The 22,192-nt window shown below is 53.4% G+C and overlaps 2 protein-coding genes across 2 annotated transcripts in view; one reads left to right on the top strand and one right to left on the bottom strand.

Annotated features, from left to right (window-relative positions):
* The window catches only part of LOC135181306 (histamine N-methyltransferase-like), a 56,606-nt gene extending 34,966 nt beyond the window's left edge, over positions 1-21,640 (bottom strand). The window contains 2 exon segments of the mRNA XM_064154381.1: positions 19,505-19,686; positions 21,555-21,640. The gene's annotated coding sequence lies outside the window, so the exon portion shown is untranslated.
* Positions 9,092-17,279, top strand: LOC135181251 (uncharacterized). Its single transcript, XM_064154265.1, has 9 exons — positions 9,092-9,449; positions 11,073-11,176; positions 11,549-11,727; positions 12,651-12,806; positions 13,282-13,385; positions 13,857-14,002; positions 14,127-14,305; positions 16,664-16,759; positions 17,190-17,279. Exons 1-9 carry the CDS (start codon positions 9,388-9,390, stop codon positions 17,262-17,264), a joined length of 1,101 nt encoding a protein of 366 aa, XP_064010335.1. The 5' UTR covers positions 9,092-9,387; the 3' UTR covers positions 17,265-17,279.
* Positions 21,641-22,192: the final 552 nt, after the last annotated feature.

Raw genomic sequence — 22,192 nt, 5'->3', positions numbered from 1 at the left:
ACACAAAAACATCTGCAGATCAAGATCTTGTGGGCCATTTGTTCATCACTGAAAGTATATTAGTCCCTCTCCTCAAAATAATAAAATCAAAACATCTACCCTCTGAGTGCTCATTCAGATACCTTATAAAGCACAACTACTCTGAGCCAGGAAAGCATTGCAGTGTTCATAAAAACAAGTGGCTCATCGTAGTGAAGCCAATGGCAAAGGGCCATGGAGATTAAACCCCAAAGGAAATAGCCATTGGAGCAATGAGCTGTAATCTTCCTTAATCCATAATATCATCTCTTGAGAGATACAAAGTGGTTCATAGACACCAAAAAATGTTAACAGAGCAGCAGGGAGTTAGAGCTTGCTCTGAAAATGTCTTTTTCACATTTCTAAATTCATCACTTCAAGGTACAACAGAACATAGGTTTTCCCTGCAAACTTGCTGGCAGGTCTAACCAAAAGTGTCACCAGACTATCAAGAAGTGACTAGTGGAAATGAAACTCCTCCTTTGCTCTTCCCTGTTTCTTCTCAGGGGTGAGAAAAAAGGCCTCAATGGGATCTGGCCATCTCACATGTTCTATGTGAGACCCTTCAGATCTGAGACCTTTCCAGCTGTAACTTGTACTCCAAACGTCTCTCTCGGAGGGATTTACCTATTTATTTAAAATGGGGGATGAATAACACATTTCCTACACTTTGTAACAGCTGCTACTTTAGCTAAAACCAGCAGCTTAAATAACAGGGTGCAGAAGGACTGGCCTACAACCTCCTCCAGGCATCCAAGCTGCAGCCCCAGCTTCCCTGCCAGGCTGGCCCCATGAATGCAGTTGTATTGCAAGGGTGTCAGTTTATTTCTTTTCCTGGTTTAGGACGGATTGCAAGGAACATTTGCATTGACAAGGGTGTTCTTGGAGACAGGAAAAGACTTACTAACAGTATCAGAGGGAAATCTTTGCTTTGTGATTTCTGAAGGGCTGTGCATCTGTATTTTGGCATCTCACAGCAGAACTGGACTGGCTGACAAATGGAGCAAAGTAGAATGCATTGATATTATTAAGGCTGTCTGTCCAGACCTTGAGGTTCTCACCATCCCCCTCCCCAGCCAGGAGTTTGGGTGACTGTTCTTGGATGAGCAGGAGGTACAAGAAGTCCCCTGAGGATTGCTGCCTCTCCTCAGACAGCATAGAGCTACTCTGCTGGGACAGGATGAGTGCACCTACGACACTGCCAGTGTGTTTATCACTACCATCACCCCACTTCCTCCATGCCAAAATAAGGACATTTCCAGCCTTTTGCTGTCTGGTTTCTCAGCAGCTTGGCATGTAGCAGACTGGACAGATACGTCTTTGGAGATCTAACCAGGACTCTCAACATCTGATCTGACTTAAGTTTCTGTTGACACTTTAGTAGTGGAGCTGAGTGGCTCCAAGGAGTGATGTTAATAACAAAGATATTCTAGACATAGTTTAGATATTTATTCTCACTCTGGAGAATGTGACCTTCAAAGAAATATTGTACTTTAAAAAGCAGAGTGATAAACACCTCCTTACAGCTTCTTGTCACAAAAGTCTTTGAAAACAGTCAAACCTTCAGGAAATCCTGTGCCTAGCAAGAGCTATCTGACAATATTTCTGAGGAGTTCTGGACCACACATGCTTTCAGCAGCTGGAAGACTAGTTTCTGGGCATAAGCATGCCCTGAGCTTTCCTGGAATTTCCTAAGTACAACCTTTTGTCAATCTCTCTGCTGCATCTAGATCCTGCCTCATGTTTGTGTACTCAAGGGACCTCCAGAACTAGCATCCCCAGCCTGAAGGCTGCAGGGCAAATCCTGGTGTCTCAATGAAAACTGTTGAAATAGATACTGCCCAGCTCATGACTACTGGAGCTCTTGTGTGACAGCCATGTGTTTATGTGATGCATTTACTTAGGAGGAATGCACAGGGTACCCCAAGATTTTCTACATCCTTCATATAAGCCTCAGCAGATTTCTATGGGCAAATATTGAAGAGCAAGGGGGAAAGCTCAGCATCTGTAGTTTTATGCTTTGCTTCTAGATGGAGGTCAGTTTTAATCTTTTCACTATGCTCCAGTATTCTGCTTGTCTCTTAACGAGATTATTCCGAAATAGACTATTAGATTTTTCAGTTCCTATGCTACCTTCATTCCCCTAGTAATGTTCATGGGTAGAGAAGCCTTAACATTCAAAGGCAAATCATTCAGCCTCCAAGACTGAATATAGGCCCAGTAAAAAAAAATATCTTTCCTTGATAATATGAAGAGCTGCTTTCTGCAACTCCTGTAACACACAATCAGAGCAATGCTATGCCACGGCAAGGGGCTTATTGCTAACCTAAAATAAGATATAATTCTGCAACTGCTCCATTTGAAAATAATGCAGTTCAAGTTTTGAGGGCATTACTTCTACTTCAGAGTAGTTGAAGCTACACGGCAGCTTACTCCATGGTTATCCACAGGAGCAGTCGTTTGGGACTGGAACAAGCTGTTGTGCTGACAGCGGCATGGCTCCCTTGCGAGCCATGCTCCTCCCTACTCACAGTGCTAAGAACAGCCATCAGACTTAGTGCAGGGTTATAACCATCCTGAACTGGGGTCAGCAAGGTTCATTCAGCTTAAAGCTACAGCAGGAGCAGTCTCTTAGTCTTGACATCCATTCCCTTGTGTTTTCCTCCCCTAGTCAGCCACAGGATTGCTTACCTGTTTAAAGACCTGTGCATCAGAGCTAACCAAGCTGCATCAGTTCAGCCCTCAAGTGGGAAAAGAAAAAGAAATATACAAGAAAATTTTGTGCATTCTTTTTTTGCAACCATGCATCCTGCTTTGAGCTAGAACAGAACTAATTCTGGTCAGTGATATCTACCTTTCAGCTTAGGCTCTCCTCAGTGACTGCACTTTTGAAGCTAAGGACGTGTTCTCACACACTGTCTGCTTCTAGCAGCACTGACTCTGGTGCTGAGAGTTAACTCCAAGGACTGGTGTACAGAAAGACTTTTGCTTGTACTTTCTTCTGTAGAAACCGAAGTAATTGTTAAATCATGTGTACCACATGTACAGTAATTGTTAAATCATGTGTACCACACCATGTTGCAGTTGTACCACACCATGTTGCAGCTGCAGGGAGAAGCAGAGAGGACAAGTGACCAACAAGGGATTCCATCCCATGAACGTTGTGTTTGGTACAAAGCTGAGAGGTCACCAGGATCAAGAATCTTCTTCAGCAGCTGGTGTCTGAGGAGGTCTCTGTTCTGCCTTTGATCCTGATCCAGCAGTACCTAAATTCAGTTTCAGAATCCAGCTCCTGAATTGAGTTCCTGTCTGCCACAGAGCCCAGTCTGAGCCTTCCCAGATGCCTGCCACAGCCCAGTGGTGACAGTGACTAATTGCCTTCTGGGGTTGGGTTCCATATTGGGTTTGCATATAGTTGTATATATTTAATTCTATTGTTGTTGTTTCATTAAAACAGTTTTAGTTTGCTTTTCCAGTCTGCAAGTGACTCTCCCTTATTTCCTTTCTCTTCCTTTTGGAAGGGAGAAGGTTTAAGAGAGAGTCACCTGTCACCTGTCTAGTGGCCAGCCCAGCCCTAACCCTTGACACTGTGCTGTGCAGTTGTGATTTTTGTTATAAGCCAGGGCCCAGCTTCAGGAACATGACTCTGCAGCAGAAACAAGTCTGGGTCCAAACAGCTGAAATCAGGATGTGATGACCCACTGATCTGAGGCAGTGCTCCCTTTGCCTGCCTGGCTGCTTGGCTGTGCCTCTTCAGCTCAGCATCTCGTGTTTGGGAGGCACATTTAATCCGCTGGCCGCTGCAGCCCTCTCCTGGCTAGACAGACCCAAATAAACTGCTGCACGCCAACTGCCGGGAAGCAGAGAGTGAAATCCTGTACGGGAGGAGAGCACACTCTAAAATGCACAACAAATAGTTATTAAATGACGTATTCCCCCAAGAAAAATATAAAGATAAATGGAACAGACACTTAGGATAGTATTTCTGCCAGGTGTACAAGCAGAGTCGCTGTTAAATGACTTGCTTTTCAAGAATCAAAAGACAAATTAAGCGTAAAGCATTCAGCAGTTGTGTTTTTTATGGGGTTCCTTGTTTCATCTCCCCAGGCTGTCACTTAACAGAGTGCTTTGAAGTGCTCCTTTTCTTCTGAGCATTTGCACATTGATTTACAATGCTGTGGGTAAACTTTCCATTCAGAGGTTTTGCTGAGTGTCTGCTTACTGGAAACATGTCTATCTGCTCAGGAACCTCTGAGGAGGGGTGAAAACGTCTTGAGTTGGGGAGAACCTGGGGGTTCTGGACTATCCCATATTTCTGCACAGGCTAACAGGTAGATGGTTCTCTGGAGCCTGAAAGGGAAGTCTGAGTTTTAGTATGGTTTTGGTTTCCCTTTTTATCTAACAGGCAGAGACAGAGACATCACCAACATGTGGAAGTAAACCATGAGAATTAATAGTTAAAGAAGGGCATCAATAGGAGCAGAGTTGAGAGCCCTTCCAACAGCCCAAGCATACACTCCCTGCCCAGAGCCATCAGCAAACACAAAGTGAAGCAACTGCCTACAGAATAAAAACTAAAATGGATCAAATAAAAAAAGTTTGTGCATAGGTGTTGGGTACTCTGGAGGAGGTTGTCCACTTTTGATTGATGCCTGGAACACTCATATACTGACATCAATAGTACTGTTGTGAGACAAAGAACTTATCCTTTGTGCTGCAGATAGTACCCTGGCTGGGAATGGGAGGCTCCAAATGAGCTCTGCTTTCTTGCCCTTTTGCCTGAGAGTTGCCTTCTTTCTACACTACACAATTCTGTGACTGCACCACACCACCCAACTTGCCTGCTGCAGATGGTCCAGACTCTAGAATTCAACTACAACCATATTCAAGTTGTTGCTGAAGATGATCCTCCCATCATTTTTGCTGCTGCACTCAGGCTGGCAGAGAGCCTCCTGCAGCTGCTGGCAGGGCTGTTCTCAGGAAATTTTTTGTCCCTGTCTCAGGAAATCCATCATGAGGCCTCCAACTGGGTCCCCCCTTGATAAAGCACTTGGTGATATCCCAGCCTGATGGGAACTCATAAGCACAATATTCAACATCCAGTCTCTTTAAAATCTCTGTGATGCCATTGGAGGCAATGTAGTGGCCCTTGTCAGCGGAAGGAAAGCAGTGCCTGTACTTCTTCCATGAGCTGGCCCATCCACTACGGTCTGCCAGAGCAGGAGAGAAGGTTACTTTTGTAAAGCCAAGGCAGCCTGGAGAGCATGGCCTACAAGGAGCATTTGAGGGAGCAGGGGTTGTTCAGCCCAGAAAAGAGAAGGATAAAGGGAATCCTCATTGCTCTCTATAGCTCCCTGAAAGGAAGTTGGAGTGAAGAGGGACAGCCTTTTCTCCTTCGTGGCAAGCAACAGGACTAGAGGAAATTATTCCAAGCTGCACCAGGTGAGGTTCAGGCTGGATGTTAGGAAGTATATCTTCACTGACAGAGTTCTCAAACATTGGAATGATCTGTCCAGGGCAGTGCTGGAGTCATCATCCTTGGAGGAGTTCAAGCACCATGTGGACCTGGAGCTTAGGGACATGGTTTAGTGTCTTACTATGACATCTCACTGCTGAAGGTTATATACATTTGCAGGTAAGACTAAGAACAAAAAAAGACAAGCAACAGTGCAGAAACCTGCTAATGGCAATACTCTGGGTCATGAGACAGATAGGTCAAAACAATCAGAGAGTAACATATGAAAAACAAAACAAAACAACCCAAAGCATGAAGCATTCGTCTTCAACAAAAACACAAAGTCTAAAGAGGGGCGTGGGAGAAGTCAGCACAGTTGTGCAACTTCAGCATGCCACAGGGTGGCACATTCCTTTGGCACAGCCCTAGGAAGGTGATGGCTGCTCTGCTGCTGGTGTGATCTGCATGGCAAGAGGAAAATCCATTGACATACAGTTCTCTGGGACGTCCTTCTTTGGGGGCCAGCCACATGATCTCCACATGGTCTCAGCTCTGAGCATCTACTAACTAGTTAGTTGTTATCTTGGAGTTGCAAATGAAAACATATTTGTATGTAGCTACCCTGCAGATGTAGCTATTGGTGCTCCACTGTCACTGTTTAAGTTCTAAAGGAGCAAACAGCAGTCTGACCTAGGAAGTTCTCAGCCTCTTTTCAAGTGATGTAGGTCATCCTTGTTTCTTTCAGAAAGGCCACAATACACCAAGCGTGCAAGATCCATCTGGTTCATCTGGGACAATGGAAGTAAATGGCAGAAGGGACCAGCTTGAGTTTCCCACAGAGGCAGTAGATGCTTCATCCCCGGAAACATTCAAGGTCAGGTTGGACAGAGCTCTGAGCAATATGATCTAGTGACCACTTGTCACTACTCTCCATCTGGACTTCAAGCCATTGAGCATCACCCTCTGGATATGATCATCCAGCCAATTCCTTGTTCACTGAACAGTCCTTAAGTCCTTCATGGCCAACAAGGTGATAACAGGCCCTGGTGACCCTGGCTTCCTCCTTTGTCCTTGCTCTCTCATGTGGCCACAGAATTTCATTTCCTTACCCCCACAACTAGATTTTAACTATTTATCCCCAAATTGTCTGATCGCCGAGCCAGGAGGTGACCCACAGCTCCAAGCGAGTGAGGAGTCATGAAAGGATTGGCACCAAACATTCCCTCAGCAAATTTGATGTGTCAAGGCCATACCTGCTTCAAAAGTCCTGAGAAGAAAAGCAGATGAAGCAGCTGCAGTGAAACCAGCCATCTCTGCTCTCTGGACATAGCCACAGCCCGTGACCCACACCATCGGGCTAATCTTTGTGCAGCCCGTGCCCACGCTGCAGATGTCACCTCTGCCCCGCTGCTTTAACACCAATGTCGCTGATCACTTCCACTCACGTATTGCCTAAGGAGTGTATCCTTATAGTGGGGTACTCCAGGCTCCCTTTGGGCCCCTGCTCCATCAGAGGAGGTTTGCATGGGGGTAGATGAAGGCACGGAACTGCTTTCCCCTCCCCTTGTGGGCTTCAATGGGGAAGGGCAAAAGGTGCCCTTTTCCTCCTGCTCTCACATGTGTACTCACTCGTGGGAGGGCCTGTGCTGGAATCTGGGATGGTGATTGGCTGGATTCTTGCACCCAGTATATACTGGGACTGGACATATTGTCTAGGAAAGACTTGGAGTGACCAGAAAGCACATGCAAGTCTGGCAAGTCCATTAGGTCACAGAATCAACTAGGTTGGAAGAGACCTCCAAGATCATCCAGTCCAGTCTATCACCCAGCCCTACCCAGTCAACTAAACCATGGCACTAAGTGTCTCATCCAGTCTTTTCTTGAACACCTCCAGGGATGGCAACTCCACCACCTCCCTGGGCAGCCCACTCCGATGCCAATCACTCTCTCTGTCAAGAACTTCCTCCTAACATCCAGCCTAGATCTCCCGTGGCACAGCTTGAGACTGTGTCCCCTTGTTCTGTTGCTGCTTGCCTGGCAGAAGAGACCAACCCCACCCGGCTACAGCCTCCCTTCAGGTAGTTGTAGACAGCAATGAGGTCTTCTAATGTTCTGTCTTGGTTGATTGCTTGGAATTAGTGGAAAGTGCAGGCCCCCATCACTCTTCTGGCCTGTTTCCAGCTACTAAGGCTTGGAAGTTTCATCCCACGTATTTCTTTGCAAGAGGAAAATGGGCAAAGCCTACTTGCTAATGTACATACACCTGGACCATAAACTTTATGAGTGGCAAAGTAAGGAACTTGTGTCTGACCCTGACCTATTTTACACGGTGTTTGAGCACCTTGAAACTAAAATACACAGGAAAAACCCTTGAGTAAGTCAGCACCTCCAGGCTGGGGTCCCCAGTCACCACAATTTTCCCTTTCAGCAGGTGGAGGGGTGTAAGCTGCAACCCAGCTGCTGCACGAATATGCTGCTTGATATGGTTTCCTCTCTTTCCATCTATCTAAGGACACTTCTCATTCAGAATAGATGAGAAGTACAATAAATGAATAAATGAGATGTACAAAACAACCATTCCCCCCAACACCTCCAATTCCAGCCCGCAGCCAATGCCACCCGCCGCCTTGCAGACACGGCGAGGTCCTGCTTGCTGCTACCTGCTGCCCAGGCGTCAGAGTCACCTCTAAAGAGGCCCTGGCGGCATGTAAAAAGGGTTTGGGTGGGAGAGAGTGTCTAAAGGAGGGGTTGTATCTATATAAAGTGGTCTGGGGGGACCTAATGGAGTTTTGAGGGTGAGAGAGGTGGCCCACGGGCATCTAAAAGAGTCTGTGCATCTGGGGATATCAGAAGATTTTTTTGGGATATCCAAAAGGGTCTGGGGGCATCTAAGGACACATGGGGGCATCCAAAGAGGTCTGAGGACATCTAAAGGAGGTCTGTGGATATCTAAAGATACTCTGGTGCCCTACAAAGGGCCTCTGATGGCATTTAAAGTGGTTCGGCCCCCCCCCCCCCCCCCCCCGTATCTCCTGTACCGAGACATAAAGGCTTCTAGAATATGAAGGCAAATCCTAAGCAGAGCCACAGGGTTTTGAACTATAAATTGTGTATATATAAATAAAAAATAGTGGATTTGCCTTCGTGTCCCTGCTGAGTTTTTGCCTCGAATTCAAATGGACAAAATGGAAGGGAGCCAAGCTGAGCTGCTCCCCAGGCGCAGGGCCAGACGTCCCCATCAGGGCTCTGCGCGGCTGCCTCGCCTCTACATGCCCTCAGTGCTTAAAATGCCTGAAAACTCTTCGGGGCACGGGCGGGGCGGAGAGACTACAACTTATTTAGACTCGCATCAGTGCGCAGAGTTCAATGGACACAGATCTCCTCTGTTACGCAGCTACTGGAAAAAATGATTCTTTTGTAGCTGAAAAAGCATTTACAAAGAACAAGCCTGCATCTACTCTGCTCTCCACAGGATGTCAGAGGGCCGAAACCCTGCGGCGCAGGGGTCGGCGCCGCGCAGCGAGCGGGCCCCGGCAGCACCGAAGCGCTCGGCGCCACGGGGCTGGGGCGGGGCGCTGCCGCCAGCTCCGCGCACGCGTTGCAGAGCGGAGCGCGGCTGTGCGCTTGGCGCACGCGTCCCGGAGCGCCGCTTCTCCGCCTACGCGGCGCGGAGGCGGACTGCTACCGACCCGAGTCGAGCCGGGCCGAGCCGGAGCGGAAGGAGTGAAGCCGAAGCGAGCCGGGTCCCCGCGTACGGAGCGAAGGGAGGCGAGCAGACAGCAGCCGAGCCGGCCTGCCGGAGGCGAGCGGCACCGAGCCGTTAAGCGTTTTGCCGAACGGGACGGGCCCCTGTCCTGCTGGAGAGAGAGGAAAGCCTCACGCGTTCGCTGCGAGAGGTTCGTTCTTTATCTCTCATGCATCAGCAGATCAGTGCATCAGCAGCGACGGATCGGAGGCACGTTTTAGAGCCACTCGCGTAAGTAATGGGCTTTGCAATTGCTCCGCAGAGAGCTTACTTTCGGCAACAGTGGAGACTTGCAGTGTGCCGCAGTCACTCTCAGCAGCTGTTCTGTGCAGCCCGGAGACTGCAGATAACCGCAGAACTAAGCCTAAGCTGTCTAATACCGAATTGTAAGGAGGTTTCTTAACTGCCCATAAATCCTATTTATAGTAAGGATTTAAAACCTTGAGCTTCCCCTCTAAGTATCTCCCTATCCCAGGTAGGGAAACCCTTTTCACTAGCCCCCGCGTCTCATTTCTCCTTCCCAGTGCTCCCAGTGTCCTCCCAGTCCCTGCTAGTTCTCCCAGTAATTGCAGAATCCTTACCCAGAGCTCTCAGTGATACCCAGTGCCCCCCAGGCCCTCCTGCTGCTCCAAGTAATTTCATAATCCTTTCCCAGAGCCTCCAGTGATGCCCAGTACCTGCCAGTCCCTCCTGCTGCTTCCTGAAACTCCACAATCTCTTCCCAGTACTCCCCGACCTCCCAGTTGGCCAGGTCTCCCAGTAACGCCTGGTGTCCTGCCGGTTCCTCACAGCGCTCCCCATAACTGCAGACTGCCTTCCTAGTGCTCCAGATGCCCTCCCAGTTTTCCTAGTGCTCCCAGTAATCCTCCCGTCTCCTTCCCGGTGCTCCCAGTGTGGCCTCCGTGACCTCCCAGTTTATCCCAGTATTCCAAACTCACTTCCCAGTGCTAGCAGTAGCATCAAGTGCTGCCCAGGCTCTGCTAGTGCTCCCACCCACACCCGATGCCTTCCAGTGCTCCCAGCGATACCCAGTGCCCCCCAGGCGCTCCCAGTAATTTCAGAGCCTTTTCCCATGGCTCCCAGGAATACTCAGTGCCTCCCAGCCCACCCTGGTGCTCCCAGTAACTCCACAATCCCTTTCCAGTACTCCCAGACCTCCCAGTGCCTTCTCAGACCCATCAGTACTCCCAGGAGCTCCAGAATCTCATCCAAGTTCTCCCACTAACACTACCCGCATTCCGAGTCCATCTTCATAGTCCCAGTATGGCTCCAGTGTCCTCTTGGCCCTTCCCGGTGCTCCACTGCCCTCCTAGTCCCTCTCGTTAACCTCAAAATCCATTCCCAGTGCTCCTACTTAACAGCCAGTGCCATCCAAATCTCTCTCTGCTTCCAGTATGGCCCCTGTGTGCTCCCAGTAATTCCAAGTCCTCCTTCTCATGCTCCCAGTGCCCTCCCCGTTCTCCTGGGAGCACCCCCAGATCTCCTTCCTAGTGCTCCCAGTGTGTCCCCAGTGTTCACCTAGTTCCTCCCACTATCCTAAACTCTTCCCAGTCCTAGTAGTAACACCATGTGCTGCCCAATCTCTGACAGTGCTCCAGTAACACCCGATGCCTCTCAGTGCTCCCAGTGATACCCAGTAATTCCAGAACCCTTTCCCAGGGCTCCCAGTAATGCCCAGTGACCTCCCAGGGCTCCCAGTAAAGGCCAGGGTTGCTCAGGTCCTGAGGACACGCAGCTGCAGTGGTGTCTGCTGTCAGCTCGTGGGGGAGGTGCCTGTGGCTGCATGACTGAGAGTGCCTGGGCTCTTAGTGGAGCTGTTGGACAGCAGTAACCTTTGTCTCTCTTTTCTTGCAGTGCCCCCAGAAAGGACTTGGACTGGTGCAGGCTCAGAGAGCTGGAAGCGTCCCATGGTTTAATGCATCAGCGCAAGAGGCAGCAGAGAGTCGTGGCTGTCAGTGGTAAATGCAGGGCCTGCAGGGCGATGTCAGGGTAGCAAATTCTGGGTAATATCCAACATGATCAGAGATGCAGCCCTGTGCAGCAGCTCAGCTAGAGAAGGGGAATGCAGCACAAGCTCAGTTGTGTGCTGAAGGTGCAAATCTTAGCAAGAAGGATGTCCTTGGCTTGAGTGGAGTAGGAGCAGAGCCTGTCAGCTGCCCTGACAACCTAGGGGAGGGGAATTGCACTTGTGGTGTTGGTGAAAGGAGGAGGCTGCGTGTGAGGTGCCTTTGGGGTTTGTTGGTTTATTGGAGGTTGTCTTGCTCGCTCTTTCTTTGTTGTTTGTTCCTTGGTGAGGGTTTTCTGATGTGTTTTTTTCTTTCTTTTTGCAGGGACCTTAATTGCTTTGCCCCAAATCCAGTTGCAGATTTGTATTCAGCCTCAGCCACAAACCCTGGCAGAGTGGGATGCTTTGGTACCAGAACGTGGAGCTGTTGTAAGTGCAATTCCTCATTGCAAATGGTTCAGAAATGGATTTCCTTTGGAAAATGGGGGCAGAAATGTCTCTGTGGTGAGTTGCTGCAAAGTGCCAGCCTAGTTTAAAAACTTCTCCCTCAGAGCTTGCTTGGAAGAGAGGAATTTTTCCATAGGCTTGGTACCTCCTGCTCTGTGGCTCTGCTGGCCCCTGTTGTTCTGCTGTGTGAAGAGATAGATCTAGCTTGGGCTGGCTGTCAGGCTTCTGACCTGAGGCACAGTGTGCTGCTGTGTGCTCTGAGAGGGCAGTTCTGTCACCAAAGCATTTGGTATGCTCAGGTTGCAGAGTTTGGCCAGAGCAGATGTGGCAGGTTTGTCCTATTTGGTTTTGTTTCCAAGCGCAGAGGAACCTGTGGCTGACCACTGGGTGTCTGCCTGGGAGAGCAGCAGGGAGCTTCTCTTAGGCCTTTCAAAGTCCCGATGCTTGAGGAGAAGCTCAGGGTGTGAGGGAATGAAAACTGAAAGGGGTCTTCAGATGCAGGGAGTGACCTCTGCCCTGGTGAGACTGATCAGCAGTGTTGCTGCAGCTAAGCTTTATGTCAGGAGACTTTTCCCTTTAGAGATACTGTGGCACTGTTCAGTAGGTGGGTAGCAAGAAATAAAAGCTGCCTGGATCTCATTGCTGTGGTGCCCAAAGCACTTCAGCACTTAGCTGAGCATGCTGCTTTCTGGTCAGGTCTCTCATTGTGAGCATCAACAGTCACGTGAGCAGGCTTTGCCACAGCTGTATTTTTCCGTGGTGGGATCAAGCCTTAATTCTTCTTTATGAAATGATGGAAATGTCAGGAAAAAACGACAGTGCCAGGGGAGTTTAGCATGTGCTGGGTGAAAGGTGGAGGCTGTGCTTGCTGTGCAAGGCTGCTTGTGTGTGTGTGCTTTAGGTGTGGTTTGCTCTGGGGTGCAGTCAGTGTGTGCTGCTGTCCAGCTGAAGCACTGCAGAGCTGCTGCTTCTCCTTGCAGCACACGCTCAGAGGACAGGTCCCTGGATTGCAGTGCTGCTCCAATGGCCTGTGGTGGCTGCAGGCAGCCGCGGCCCGGGGAGCCCAAGACTCAGCGTGTGGAAGGGTTGGGAGCAGCCCTGGGTGCCTGCAAGGATTCGGGAGGTCAGCTGAGCAGGTGAGATGGATCTGAGACACCTTTCAGAGCAGCTGCTGTGAGTATCTGGAGTCTTCCTGCAGCGTTGGTGCAGTTAAAGTAGAGAAAGCAGCTCTGGAAGGTTTGTGCTGCATCTTCCATCCAGCTGCGTTCTGCAGCCCCTGGGAAGGTGTTGGTTGGTAGAGCGCATCTGTGGGAGGTGTGAAGGGAGCTGGGGGTCTGTCTGCCTGCACAGGGAGAGCTCAGCTGTCTCTGCTCGTCACAGTGCTAGAGAGCAGCTTTCAGAGCCCCGCAGCGTGCTGGAGCTGCTGCAGGAGGATCAAATGGTGTCTGCCTCCCAGACACAGGGAGAGCAGCGTGGAGCCTCCTCCTGTCTGCTTCGTCCATGTGGCAGCTGTCCTGGCACTTGTCATGCCAGTGGAGTAACTGAGCCATGCCGAGAGAGGGGAGGAAATGCAAAGCAGTGGCCCTGAGACAAATCTCACTCTTCCCACAGGCCCGAGCAGGTCTGAAACCCTGCCACGGAGAGGCACAGGCACCGCAGCAGTGCCTGCATTTCAGCAGCTGCCCATCGGAGCTAAGCACAGCCTCGGCTCAGAGGTGAGGGCATGGCTGTGAGAGTGCAGCTGTCACCAGCACCTGCTCCTCTCCGTGCTCCAGTGGGGCCAAACGTTTCAGATCCACCGCTCCTCTGGGGACTGCAGCACTGGGGACTAATTTGAGGGTGGGTTTATGTTGGGTTGGTTGGTTTGGGTTTGGTTGGTTTGGGTTTGGTTGTTTTTTTCCCAGGTGCCAAAGCATCTGGGCCGTCTCTGATCTCACTGATCCCTTTTCTGTCATAAATGAAGCTTTACCAAAAAAGTTACAGTCATGTCACTTCCAGCCTGATCTGCATGGCTTGAGCAGCCACTGCCAAAGAGCAAAGCCTTTGTCAGGGCTCTCGGAGCAGCTCGTTCGTTGTGTGTGTGAAAAAGGCAACCAAGTGTCAGGGGTTGTCTTTCCCATCTTCTGGTGGGGTGCTCTGACGTGCTTTATTTCTGTCTGGCTGTCACTGGTACGTGTCCCTGGCAGCTCAGGAGCATGTCTGCTGGGCAGTGCTGGGGGCCAGGCATCCCTCCTGTGTGTGCATGGCCCACATGCCAGCACCCTACAGTCAGAGCTGACTGTGTGCACTGGAGGTGGAGTGTTGGAGTGGGATCAGCTCAGAGCTCTGCAAGGTCAGTGCATGGCAGTGGAAAATGAAATGCTTTGGCAGTGTTTTTACTGGGGGCATAGGAGCGTGCCCACACCTTCACAGTGTGAGTAACTGAGCTTTGTCCTTGGTTGTTTCACTCTTTGCAGGTTTGCACTTTGCTTTCCACTCCACTGGCCAAGCCAGCCAGATGTGCAGCAGCAGCAGGATGGGCACGAGGGCCCCAGCTGCTGCGGTGAATCCGTCAGCACGGACGCTGGTGCCGCTGCAGCCTGGCCCTGCAGCCTGGCAGGGTGATCTCCTTTGGCTCGGCTCCTGTGGGCTCCAGGTAGGGTTTGTCTGTGTCTGCCAGGAGGGAAGGGTTGAAAAGGAGATTGCTCAGTCAGAGCTCTGACCTAGTAGCTGAAGATTCTGTCCAGTGCAGATGCTAACAGAGCAGCTGGATGAGCAGAAAGCCTCTCGTGCAAACGGCTGTGGAGTGCTTCTCTCTGTTCCCTGCTGCTGGGAGGTGCTGGCAGGTGCTGTGTTCCTTGTGCCCCGGGACAGGAGGGTGAGGCTGTGCCCAGCCCCTCGGCACGGCACAGCTGGGCTAGAGAAGGCCGCGTTCAGTGCAGCTCTCTCTCTGTTTGGAGCAGGACGCAGGCCCAGGCCGTTGCCCTGCAGCTTGGTGATACTGATAGCTGCAGCAGTGCTGGCATAAAGCAGTGCTTTGTTTCTGGGGCCAGGGCTGCCCCACGGAGGAGTGAAGGTTTTTCTGGCAGGTGTTGCACAGGGCTCCTCAGGTACTCCGCACGCCCAGCTCCAGTGCGTGGCCAACGTCCCCCTGTGGCTGCCCGAGAGTGCCAGGGCTCTTACTGGAACTGCTGGGCAGAATTCATGCTTGCCCTTCCTTGCTTCCAGCACCCCGAGAAGAGCTTGGACTGACACAGGTTCAGAGAGCTGAAACCATCCAATGGTTTAATCTATCAGAGCAGCAGGCACAAGAGGTTCGTGACTGCCAGGGATAAATGCACTGCCTGCGAGGTGGTCTGAGGGTAGTCAGTCTGGGGAACATTGACACGGTCAGAGGTGCAGCCCTGTGCAGCAGCTCTGCTCGAGAAGAGGAGAGCAGCAAAAGCTCAGCCATGTGCTGGAGGTGCAGATCTTACCCAGAAGGATGTCCCTGCCTTGGGTGGAGGGATAGGAGCAGAGCCTGTCAGCCGTCCCAGTCTCTGCCTTTCCTTCCATCATGCCACGTGGTGGGGAGGGCAGGGTGAGAGATGCTGCAGAGGAGCAGGTGAGTGAGGGGTGGGGGCAGCCTCCCTAAAAGGCTGCTCCCAGTCCGTCCCAGTGCTCTCAGTAAATTCCCTTCCTAGTGCTCCCAGTGCCCTCCCAGTTATCCTGGTGCTTCCAGTAATCCCCAGCTCTCATTCCCAGTGCTCCCAGTGTGGCCCCAGTGACCTCGCAGTATCCCAAACTCTCTTCCCAGTGCTACCAGTAACAGCAAGTACTGCCCAGCCTCTGCCAGTGCTCCCAGTAATACCCGGTGCCCCCCAGTCCCTGCCAGTAACTCCAGAAACCCTTCCCAGTACTCACAGACCTGCCAGTGCATTCCCAGTCCCACCTCTGCTCCCAGGAACTCAAAATCTCATCCAGTTTCTCCCAGTAACAGTATGTGCACTCCCAGTCCCCCTTGGTGCTCCCAGGATGTCCCTAGTGTTCTCTCAGTCCATCCCAGTGCTCCAACCAACCCCCAAATTCCCTTCCTAGTGCTCCTACTTATCCCTGTGTCATCCCAGTCCCACCCAGTGCTGCCAGTGCGCCTCCGGTGTCCTCCCAGTAACTCCACATTCTATTCCTGATGTTCCCTTTGTCCTCCCAGTTCTCCTTGTGCTCCCAGAAATCCCAAAATCTCTTTCCAGTACTCCCAGTGCCTTCCCAGACCCACCAGTGCACCTAGTAACTCCAAAAATCTCAGGCAGGTGCTCTCACTAACACTGCCTGCGCTCCAGTCCCTCCCAGTGTTCCCAGTGGTCTGGCAAGCCCTGTTCATTGCTCTGTCGAGGCAGGATGGGCTGTAAAACACAAACGTGCTGAACAGAGCAAGCAGCAGTAGGAAATGTGCTTTGGTTTTGTTCAGTGCCTTCCTGGAACCCCTGGCAGCTCACTGAGCTCCAGCTGAGCTGCTGAGGCCAGCAGTGCTGCCACTGCATCCCATCTCACTTGGAGTCTGCACCTGTCTGCAGGGCAGAGGTTCTGCTCCTTTAGTGCATTTCTGTGCTGGTTCCTTCTTCCTGAGCATTCCCATGGCCAAAGGGCAGCTTCCCAGAGGAAGAGGGGGCAAGGGAAGGGAACTGCAGCTCAGAAAGTTCCACCTCAGCGTGAGGAAGAACTTCCTTGCTGTGAGGGTGACAGAGCACTGGCACAGGCTGCCCAGAGAGCTTGTGGAGTCTCCTTCTCTAGAGCCTTTGCAGCCCTGTCTGGATGCGTTCCTGTGCCAGCTGTGCTGGGCTCTCTGGTGCTGCTGTGGCAGGGGGGTTGCACTGGTAGCTTTGCACAGGTCCCTTCCAAGCGCTACCCTCCTGGGCTCTGTGATCACACTTAGAGCAGGTTGCCTGCTCGACTTCCCCTCTCGTAGTAATTAGAGCCCTGATGAGGCTTTCAGCCTGAGTCCTTAAGCTGAGCCTGTGGTGTCTCTCCCCTGCAGAGCTCTTCTCCCTGGGTGCTCTTTCTGCTGCAGAACAAAGAAGGAGCCACACCAAGTAGCAGAATGTGCCACATGTGCCCTTCCTTTCTCCTCAAGGTAAGAGTTGCTCCTAAAGGTTTCTTTTCAGACTGCTTTCCTACTTGGCCTAATTAGCAAAGAGGGTTGAGTTGCCCAGACTGTATCCCAAGGGGTAATCCATGCTGCTTGTGCTTGGTCTTTCTGTGTAAGCCTGTTATGGAACAGTTTAGCTTGGGCAGTTTTCTGCCACCTTACCTATTTCCTATGTGTCTGACCAGAGAATCACTAAGGCTGGAGAGGTCCAAGCTTCTCCCCAAGCCCAGCGTGGCCAGCAAAGCACAGTGCCATGGCCACAGGTTTGCACAACACCTCCGGGGATGGGGACTCTGCCACCTCCCCGGCAGCCTGTGCTGATCCCAAGGCACCCTTGCAGCAAAGGAACTGTTCCTGATGTCCAAGCTCAGCCTCCCCTGGTGTGTCCTGAGGCTGTTTCCTCTTGTCCTTTCAGGAGTTACTTGAAAGAGGCCAGTGCCAGCCTTGCTCCAACCTGCTTTCATCTGGCTGTGGAGCTGCTGCTGAATGAATGTCTCCTTACTCATGATTCTTTCACAGGCTCTGACCCTCTTCTAGTGTTTGTTATTGTGGAGTTGCTTCTTTGCATTGTCTTTTTTTAGGCAGGACACAGACACTGCCCTGGTAAGGGGGGGAAAGGAAGGAAAGAGAAGGGAAATGGAAAGGAAGCTAGAAGTGAAGAAAAGAGAAGGGAAAGGGAATGGAAAGGAAAAGGAAAGAGCAAGCTGGAGGGCAGGAAGGCTGTGCAAAGGAAATCTGGACAGGCTGCATGGATGGACCAAGGTCAGTTAATGAGGTTTAAAACAGACAAGTGCCAGGTCCTGCACTTGGGTCACAACAACCCCATGGACGCTGCAGGCTTGGGGCAGAGTGGCTGGAAAGTGGCCATCAGAAAAGGGCCTGGGGGTGTTGATCAGCAGGCAGCTGAAGATGAGCCAGGAGTGTGCTCAGGTGGCCAAGAAGGCCAGCAGCATCCTGGCCTGGATCAGCAGTGGTGTAGCCAGCAGGAGCAGGGCAGGGGTTGTCCCCCTGTACTGAGGTCTGGTGAAGGTACGCCTCAAATAGTTGTTGAGTTTTGGGCCCTGGCTCCTAGCAGGATGTCGAGAGGCTGGCATGAGTGCAGAGAAGGGCAAGAAAGTTGGCAAAGGGTCTGGAGCACAGGTGTGGTGAGGGAACTGGAGGTGTTTAGTGTGGGAAAGAGGGGGCTGAGGGCAGACCTCATTGCCCTCTTCAGCTCCCTGAAAGGAGGTTGGAGTGAGGTGGAGGTTGGGCTCTTCTCTCTATTACCCTGAGACAGAAGGAGAGGAAAAGGCCTGAAATGGTGCCAGGGGAGGGTCAGGTTGGAGATGAGGAAGAACTTGTTTGCCGCAAGAGTGGCCAGGGATTGGCACAGGCTGCCCAGGGAGGCGATGGAGTCCCCATCCCTGGAGGCGTTCAGGAAACCTGTGGCTGTGGCAGCTGGGGACACGGTCAGGTGGCCGTGGCGGGGTTGGGTTGGTGAGTTGGACTCGGTGATCTTGGAGGTCTCTTCCAATCAGAACAATTGTATGGCTCTAATTCGTCAGTGGCTTCACAAGGGCAGGCTGCTCTTTGAGCTCTGCTGCTGTGTGACTCCTGTCCTGTGGCTGTGAGTCGTCACACAGCTGGTGCTTATGCTGAGGAGAGCAGTGCCCTGCAGCAGCTGGCATTCATTTGACTTGGTTCTCCTTCTTGCTAGAGCCCAGCCAGTGCTGAGCAGCCCAAGAGATGCTGCTGGGCACGGGGCCGGACAGGCTCCAGGCTGCGCTTCTGCCGCCACTGCTCGTAGCAAGGAGTCTCTAAACACAGTGGTGAAGGAACTGGGCAGGAGCCTGGATTTGGAATTCCAGCTGGCAGATGGTCAAGCAAGACGAGACTTTTTTCTTGTTGTTTCTTTGCTGTTTTAGAGTTCTCTTCATTGCCTTGTGGCAGCAGAAACCAACCAGGGCTGGGGAAAGGGAACACTTAGCTCTGAGCATGAAACTTTGGTGTCTGAATTCTTTGAAAGGGTGAGCAGAAGGAGGCAGAAGAGAAACTGGAAAGCGGGAGGAGTGCCTGCCAGCCCCTCAGGCAGTGCTGCCATTCAGGCAGGCCTGGCCAGGGTGGAGAGTTGGGTGGGGAGAAATGGAATAAAATGCGAGGAGGACAGCTGTAGAGTCTTGCAGCTGGGAAAGAAGCAGCCCAGGGAGCAGGATAGGCTGGGGGCTGGGGGCCCTCGTGGACAGAAGGATGCCCATGAGCCAGCAATGTGCCCTTTGTGGCCAAGAAGGCCAGTGCCATCCTGGAATGGATTAGAAGGGCTCCCAGGAACTGCAGAATCTCATCCAAGTGCTCCCACTAACACTGTGTGCACTGCCAGCCCCTCCTCGTGCTCCCAGCGTGGCTCCAGTGTCCACTCAGTGCCCCAAGCGACCCCCAACTTCCCAGGCCTCCTAGTTATCCCCGTGTCATCTCAGTCCCTCTCAGTGCTTCCAGCCCCTCCAAATGTCCTTGCCAGTGCTCTCCCCGTTTTCCCAGTGCCCCGAGTAACCTCTAGATCTCCTTGCCAGTGCCCCCCATGTGGCCCCAGTGACCTCCCTGTTTCTCCCAGTATCCCAAACTCTCTTGCAGTGCTGGCAGTAACAGCAAGTGCTGCCTAGTCTCTGTCACTGCTGCCAGTAACAGCCAATGCCTCCCAGTGCTCCCGGTGACCCCAGTCCCTGCCGGTGCTCCCCGTAATTCCCAAAGCCTTACCCAGGGCTCCCACGTGGGCACTGCCCGTGGGCACTGCAGTTGTGTAGCGGCTGCGGTGTGGCGCCGGTGCTCAGTGCTGCCACCGTGTGTTTGCTTGTCCACACTGCATTTCCTCAGCCGCGGCGGTCCCCCGTTTTCCTGCCTCGTCTCTAAAGGCCGTGCACGATTGAAGTGGCTGAAAGCTGAGGGGAGGGGAGGAGAGGAGGGGAAGGTGAGAGGTGGGAGGGAGAGCTGAGAACTGGTTTGGATTTGTAAGTATTCGAGAGAGGCGTTAAAAGCGGCAGGCAGGGGGGCGGGGCGGTGCTGCGGGAGCGGGGCGGAGCATCCCTAGGGCTCCGCAGTCGGACGCATGCGGCAGTGGGAGCGGGGCGGAGCATCGCGGGCGGAGCCGCAGGGAGCGGCAGTGGCGCTGAGCAGGCTGCAGCGGAATGGCGGCGAGCACAGAGCGGCAGGCGGCCGGGCAGGGCGTTTCGGGCCAGAGGGAAGCCTCCCGCGTTCCCCGGCAGAGCTGCGTTCTTTGTCTCTCGCAGCAGAGGAGTTTGGGCAGGTGAGTTGCTCGGCAGCGGCGCCGCATCTGAGACGCGTTTTAGCGCAGCTGCCGTAAGTAGCCTTTGCGGCGCTGTCTGCACGTGTGCGGGGGTCTGGAGGCATCTGTAGGTACCCTTAGGGGCCTGGAGGGCTCTCTGGGTGTCTGTGGAGGTGGTTAGGGGTCGGTAGAGGTGTGTGTGGTGCTGTAGGTGTCTCAAAAGGCTGTGAAGGTCTTGAGGTGCCTTGCAAAGGTCTCGAGGTGTCTGTAGGGGTCTGCAGGGTTCTCTGGCAGTCTGTAGAGGTCTGTGGGGGTCTCTAGGGGCCTCTTGAAGACATGCAGGGGTCTGCAGGGCTCTATGGAAAGGTCGGGAGGGGTCCCTAGAGGTCTCTAGGAGGCTGGAGGGGTGTGCAAGTGTCTGTAGCATTCAGCAGGTGTGTGGAGGTTTCTGTTCTGGGCCCGCAGGTGTCTGCAGGCATCTTGTAAAGGTCTGCAGGGGTCTGTGGAGCTCTGTCAGGCATCTGTTAAGTGTCTGCAGGAATCCATTGAAGGTGTGGAGGGGGCTGCAGGGCTCTGCAGAGGAGGCTGTGGCTGTGTGTAGAGGTCTTAGGGGTGTGAAGAGTTTGCAGGGGTCTGTGAGGGTCTGCAGAGCCCTTGGAAAGGTCTGAAGTTGTCTGCAGGAGTCTGGAGATGTCTCTAGGGCACTGCAGGGCTCTGCAGGGGTCTGCTGCTGCGGGAGGAGTGGGCTGGCGGAGCCACGCCCCCCGGGCTGCGGAGCCACGCCCCCTCCCTGGCCTTTCTTGCCTGGCTCTGGTTGCTGCCTCTTTATTTGCATAACCACACCCCCTTTCCGTAGCCACGCCCTCTCCCCATGCTGTGCCTGGCCCCGCCCCCTCGGCCCCGCCCACGCCCCACAGTAACTAATTATATGGTGACAGATTTGGAGCTTCCTTTGGAGGAGGAGTTCAGGAGGTGGCTGCTGATTGGTGGATTGTGATGGGCGTGGTTTGCCGCTTGTTCTGCCTCCCTCATTTGCATACATTTCAATATCAGGCTCTGCCTTTGAGTACCTTGGAGATGTGTTGGGGGTTGGGGAGGGGTTACCAGGAGGGTCAGCAGCTGATTGGTGGATCCTGTGGGGGCTGTGGGCATGGTCACCCCTGTGCCCCGCCCCCTCATTTGCATAAATGAAGGCAGGGTCCACCTGGCGGAGTTTGGTGCTTTATTGGGGGGGGGACTGGTTAAGACGGGGAGGGTCAGCAGCTGATTGGTGCATCCTCTGGCGTGGGCGGGGCCTGCCCCTGCCCCTCCCCTCCGAAGTGCCCGATGGTCTCCAGCACAGCCCCAGCAGCTCCAGGAAGGAGGAGACCTCCCCCCGCAGGCCTCCAGCCCCCCGGGAGACCCAGAGCCTATGGGGGGAGGGCTCAGGGACCCCCAGACCCTCCCAGGGACCCCCAGACCCTCTCCGGGACCTCCCAGGGACCCCCAGACCCGTCCACTGGCCCCCCAGAGACCCCCACTCACCTCCTTGTGCGCCCCCCAGTGCCCACTCAGGCCCTCAGCTTGTCCCCGCAGCACTGCAGCCTGGCCTGGGGGCGCTGCTGAGGCCTCCCCCAGGGCCGGGCTGGGGGCTGCAGGCCTGGGCCCAGCGCCCTCAGTGCCACCTGTGCCAGGCCAGCAGGCAGCGGCAGCAGCACCTCCCTGGCAGGGCAGGTCAAGGAGCCTCGGGGAGGGACCCCAGCACCCCCCAGCGTCCCCCCAGTCCCCCCAGTCCCCTCCCACTGCTCCCAGTCCCCCCCAGGCACCCCTGGGACTCTCTACGGCACCCACAGACCCTTCCCCTCCCCCCCCAGCCACCTCTGACCCCCGTCAAAACCTCACCCGGGGACTCCCATGACACCCCCAGACCCTCCCTCTGCTCCACTGCCCCCTCCCCCCAGCCACCTCGGACCCTTCCCAAGGCGCCCCCAAACCCCCCCAACCCCGGGGCCGCCTACAACACCCCCAGACCCTCCCCCTACCCCCTTCAGCCACTTCGGACCCCCCCCAAATCCCCCTGCGACCCCCCCAAGCGCCCCTGGCAACCACTGACTCATCCCCAGACCCTCCCCCCACTGCTCGCCCCCCCCCAGCCACCTCATCCCCCCCCCCGGGACTCCTCA

Source organism: Pogoniulus pusillus, chromosome 2, assembly GCF_015220805.1.
Source record: "Pogoniulus pusillus isolate bPogPus1 chromosome 2, bPogPus1.pri, whole genome shotgun sequence".
NCBI lineage: Eukaryota > Metazoa > Chordata > Aves > Piciformes > Lybiidae > Pogoniulus > Pogoniulus pusillus.
The sequence above is the reverse complement of the archived record's forward strand: the minus strand, read 5'-3'. Positions and strand labels throughout refer to the sequence as shown.

Coding starts and splice junctions, on each gene's coding strand:
- LOC135181251 (XM_064154265.1), top strand. CDS start 9,388: ATGCATCAGCAGATCAGTGCATCAGCAGCGACGGATCGGAGGCACGTT. Junction 11,728..12,650: donor GGGGCAGAAATGTCTCTGTG/GTGAGTTGCTGC, acceptor TTCTCCTTGCAG/CACACGCTCAGAGGACAGGT. Junction 16,760..17,189: donor GCCCTTCCTTTCTCCTCAAG/GTAAGAGTTGCT, acceptor TTGTCCTTTCAG/GAGTTACTTGAAAGAGGCCA.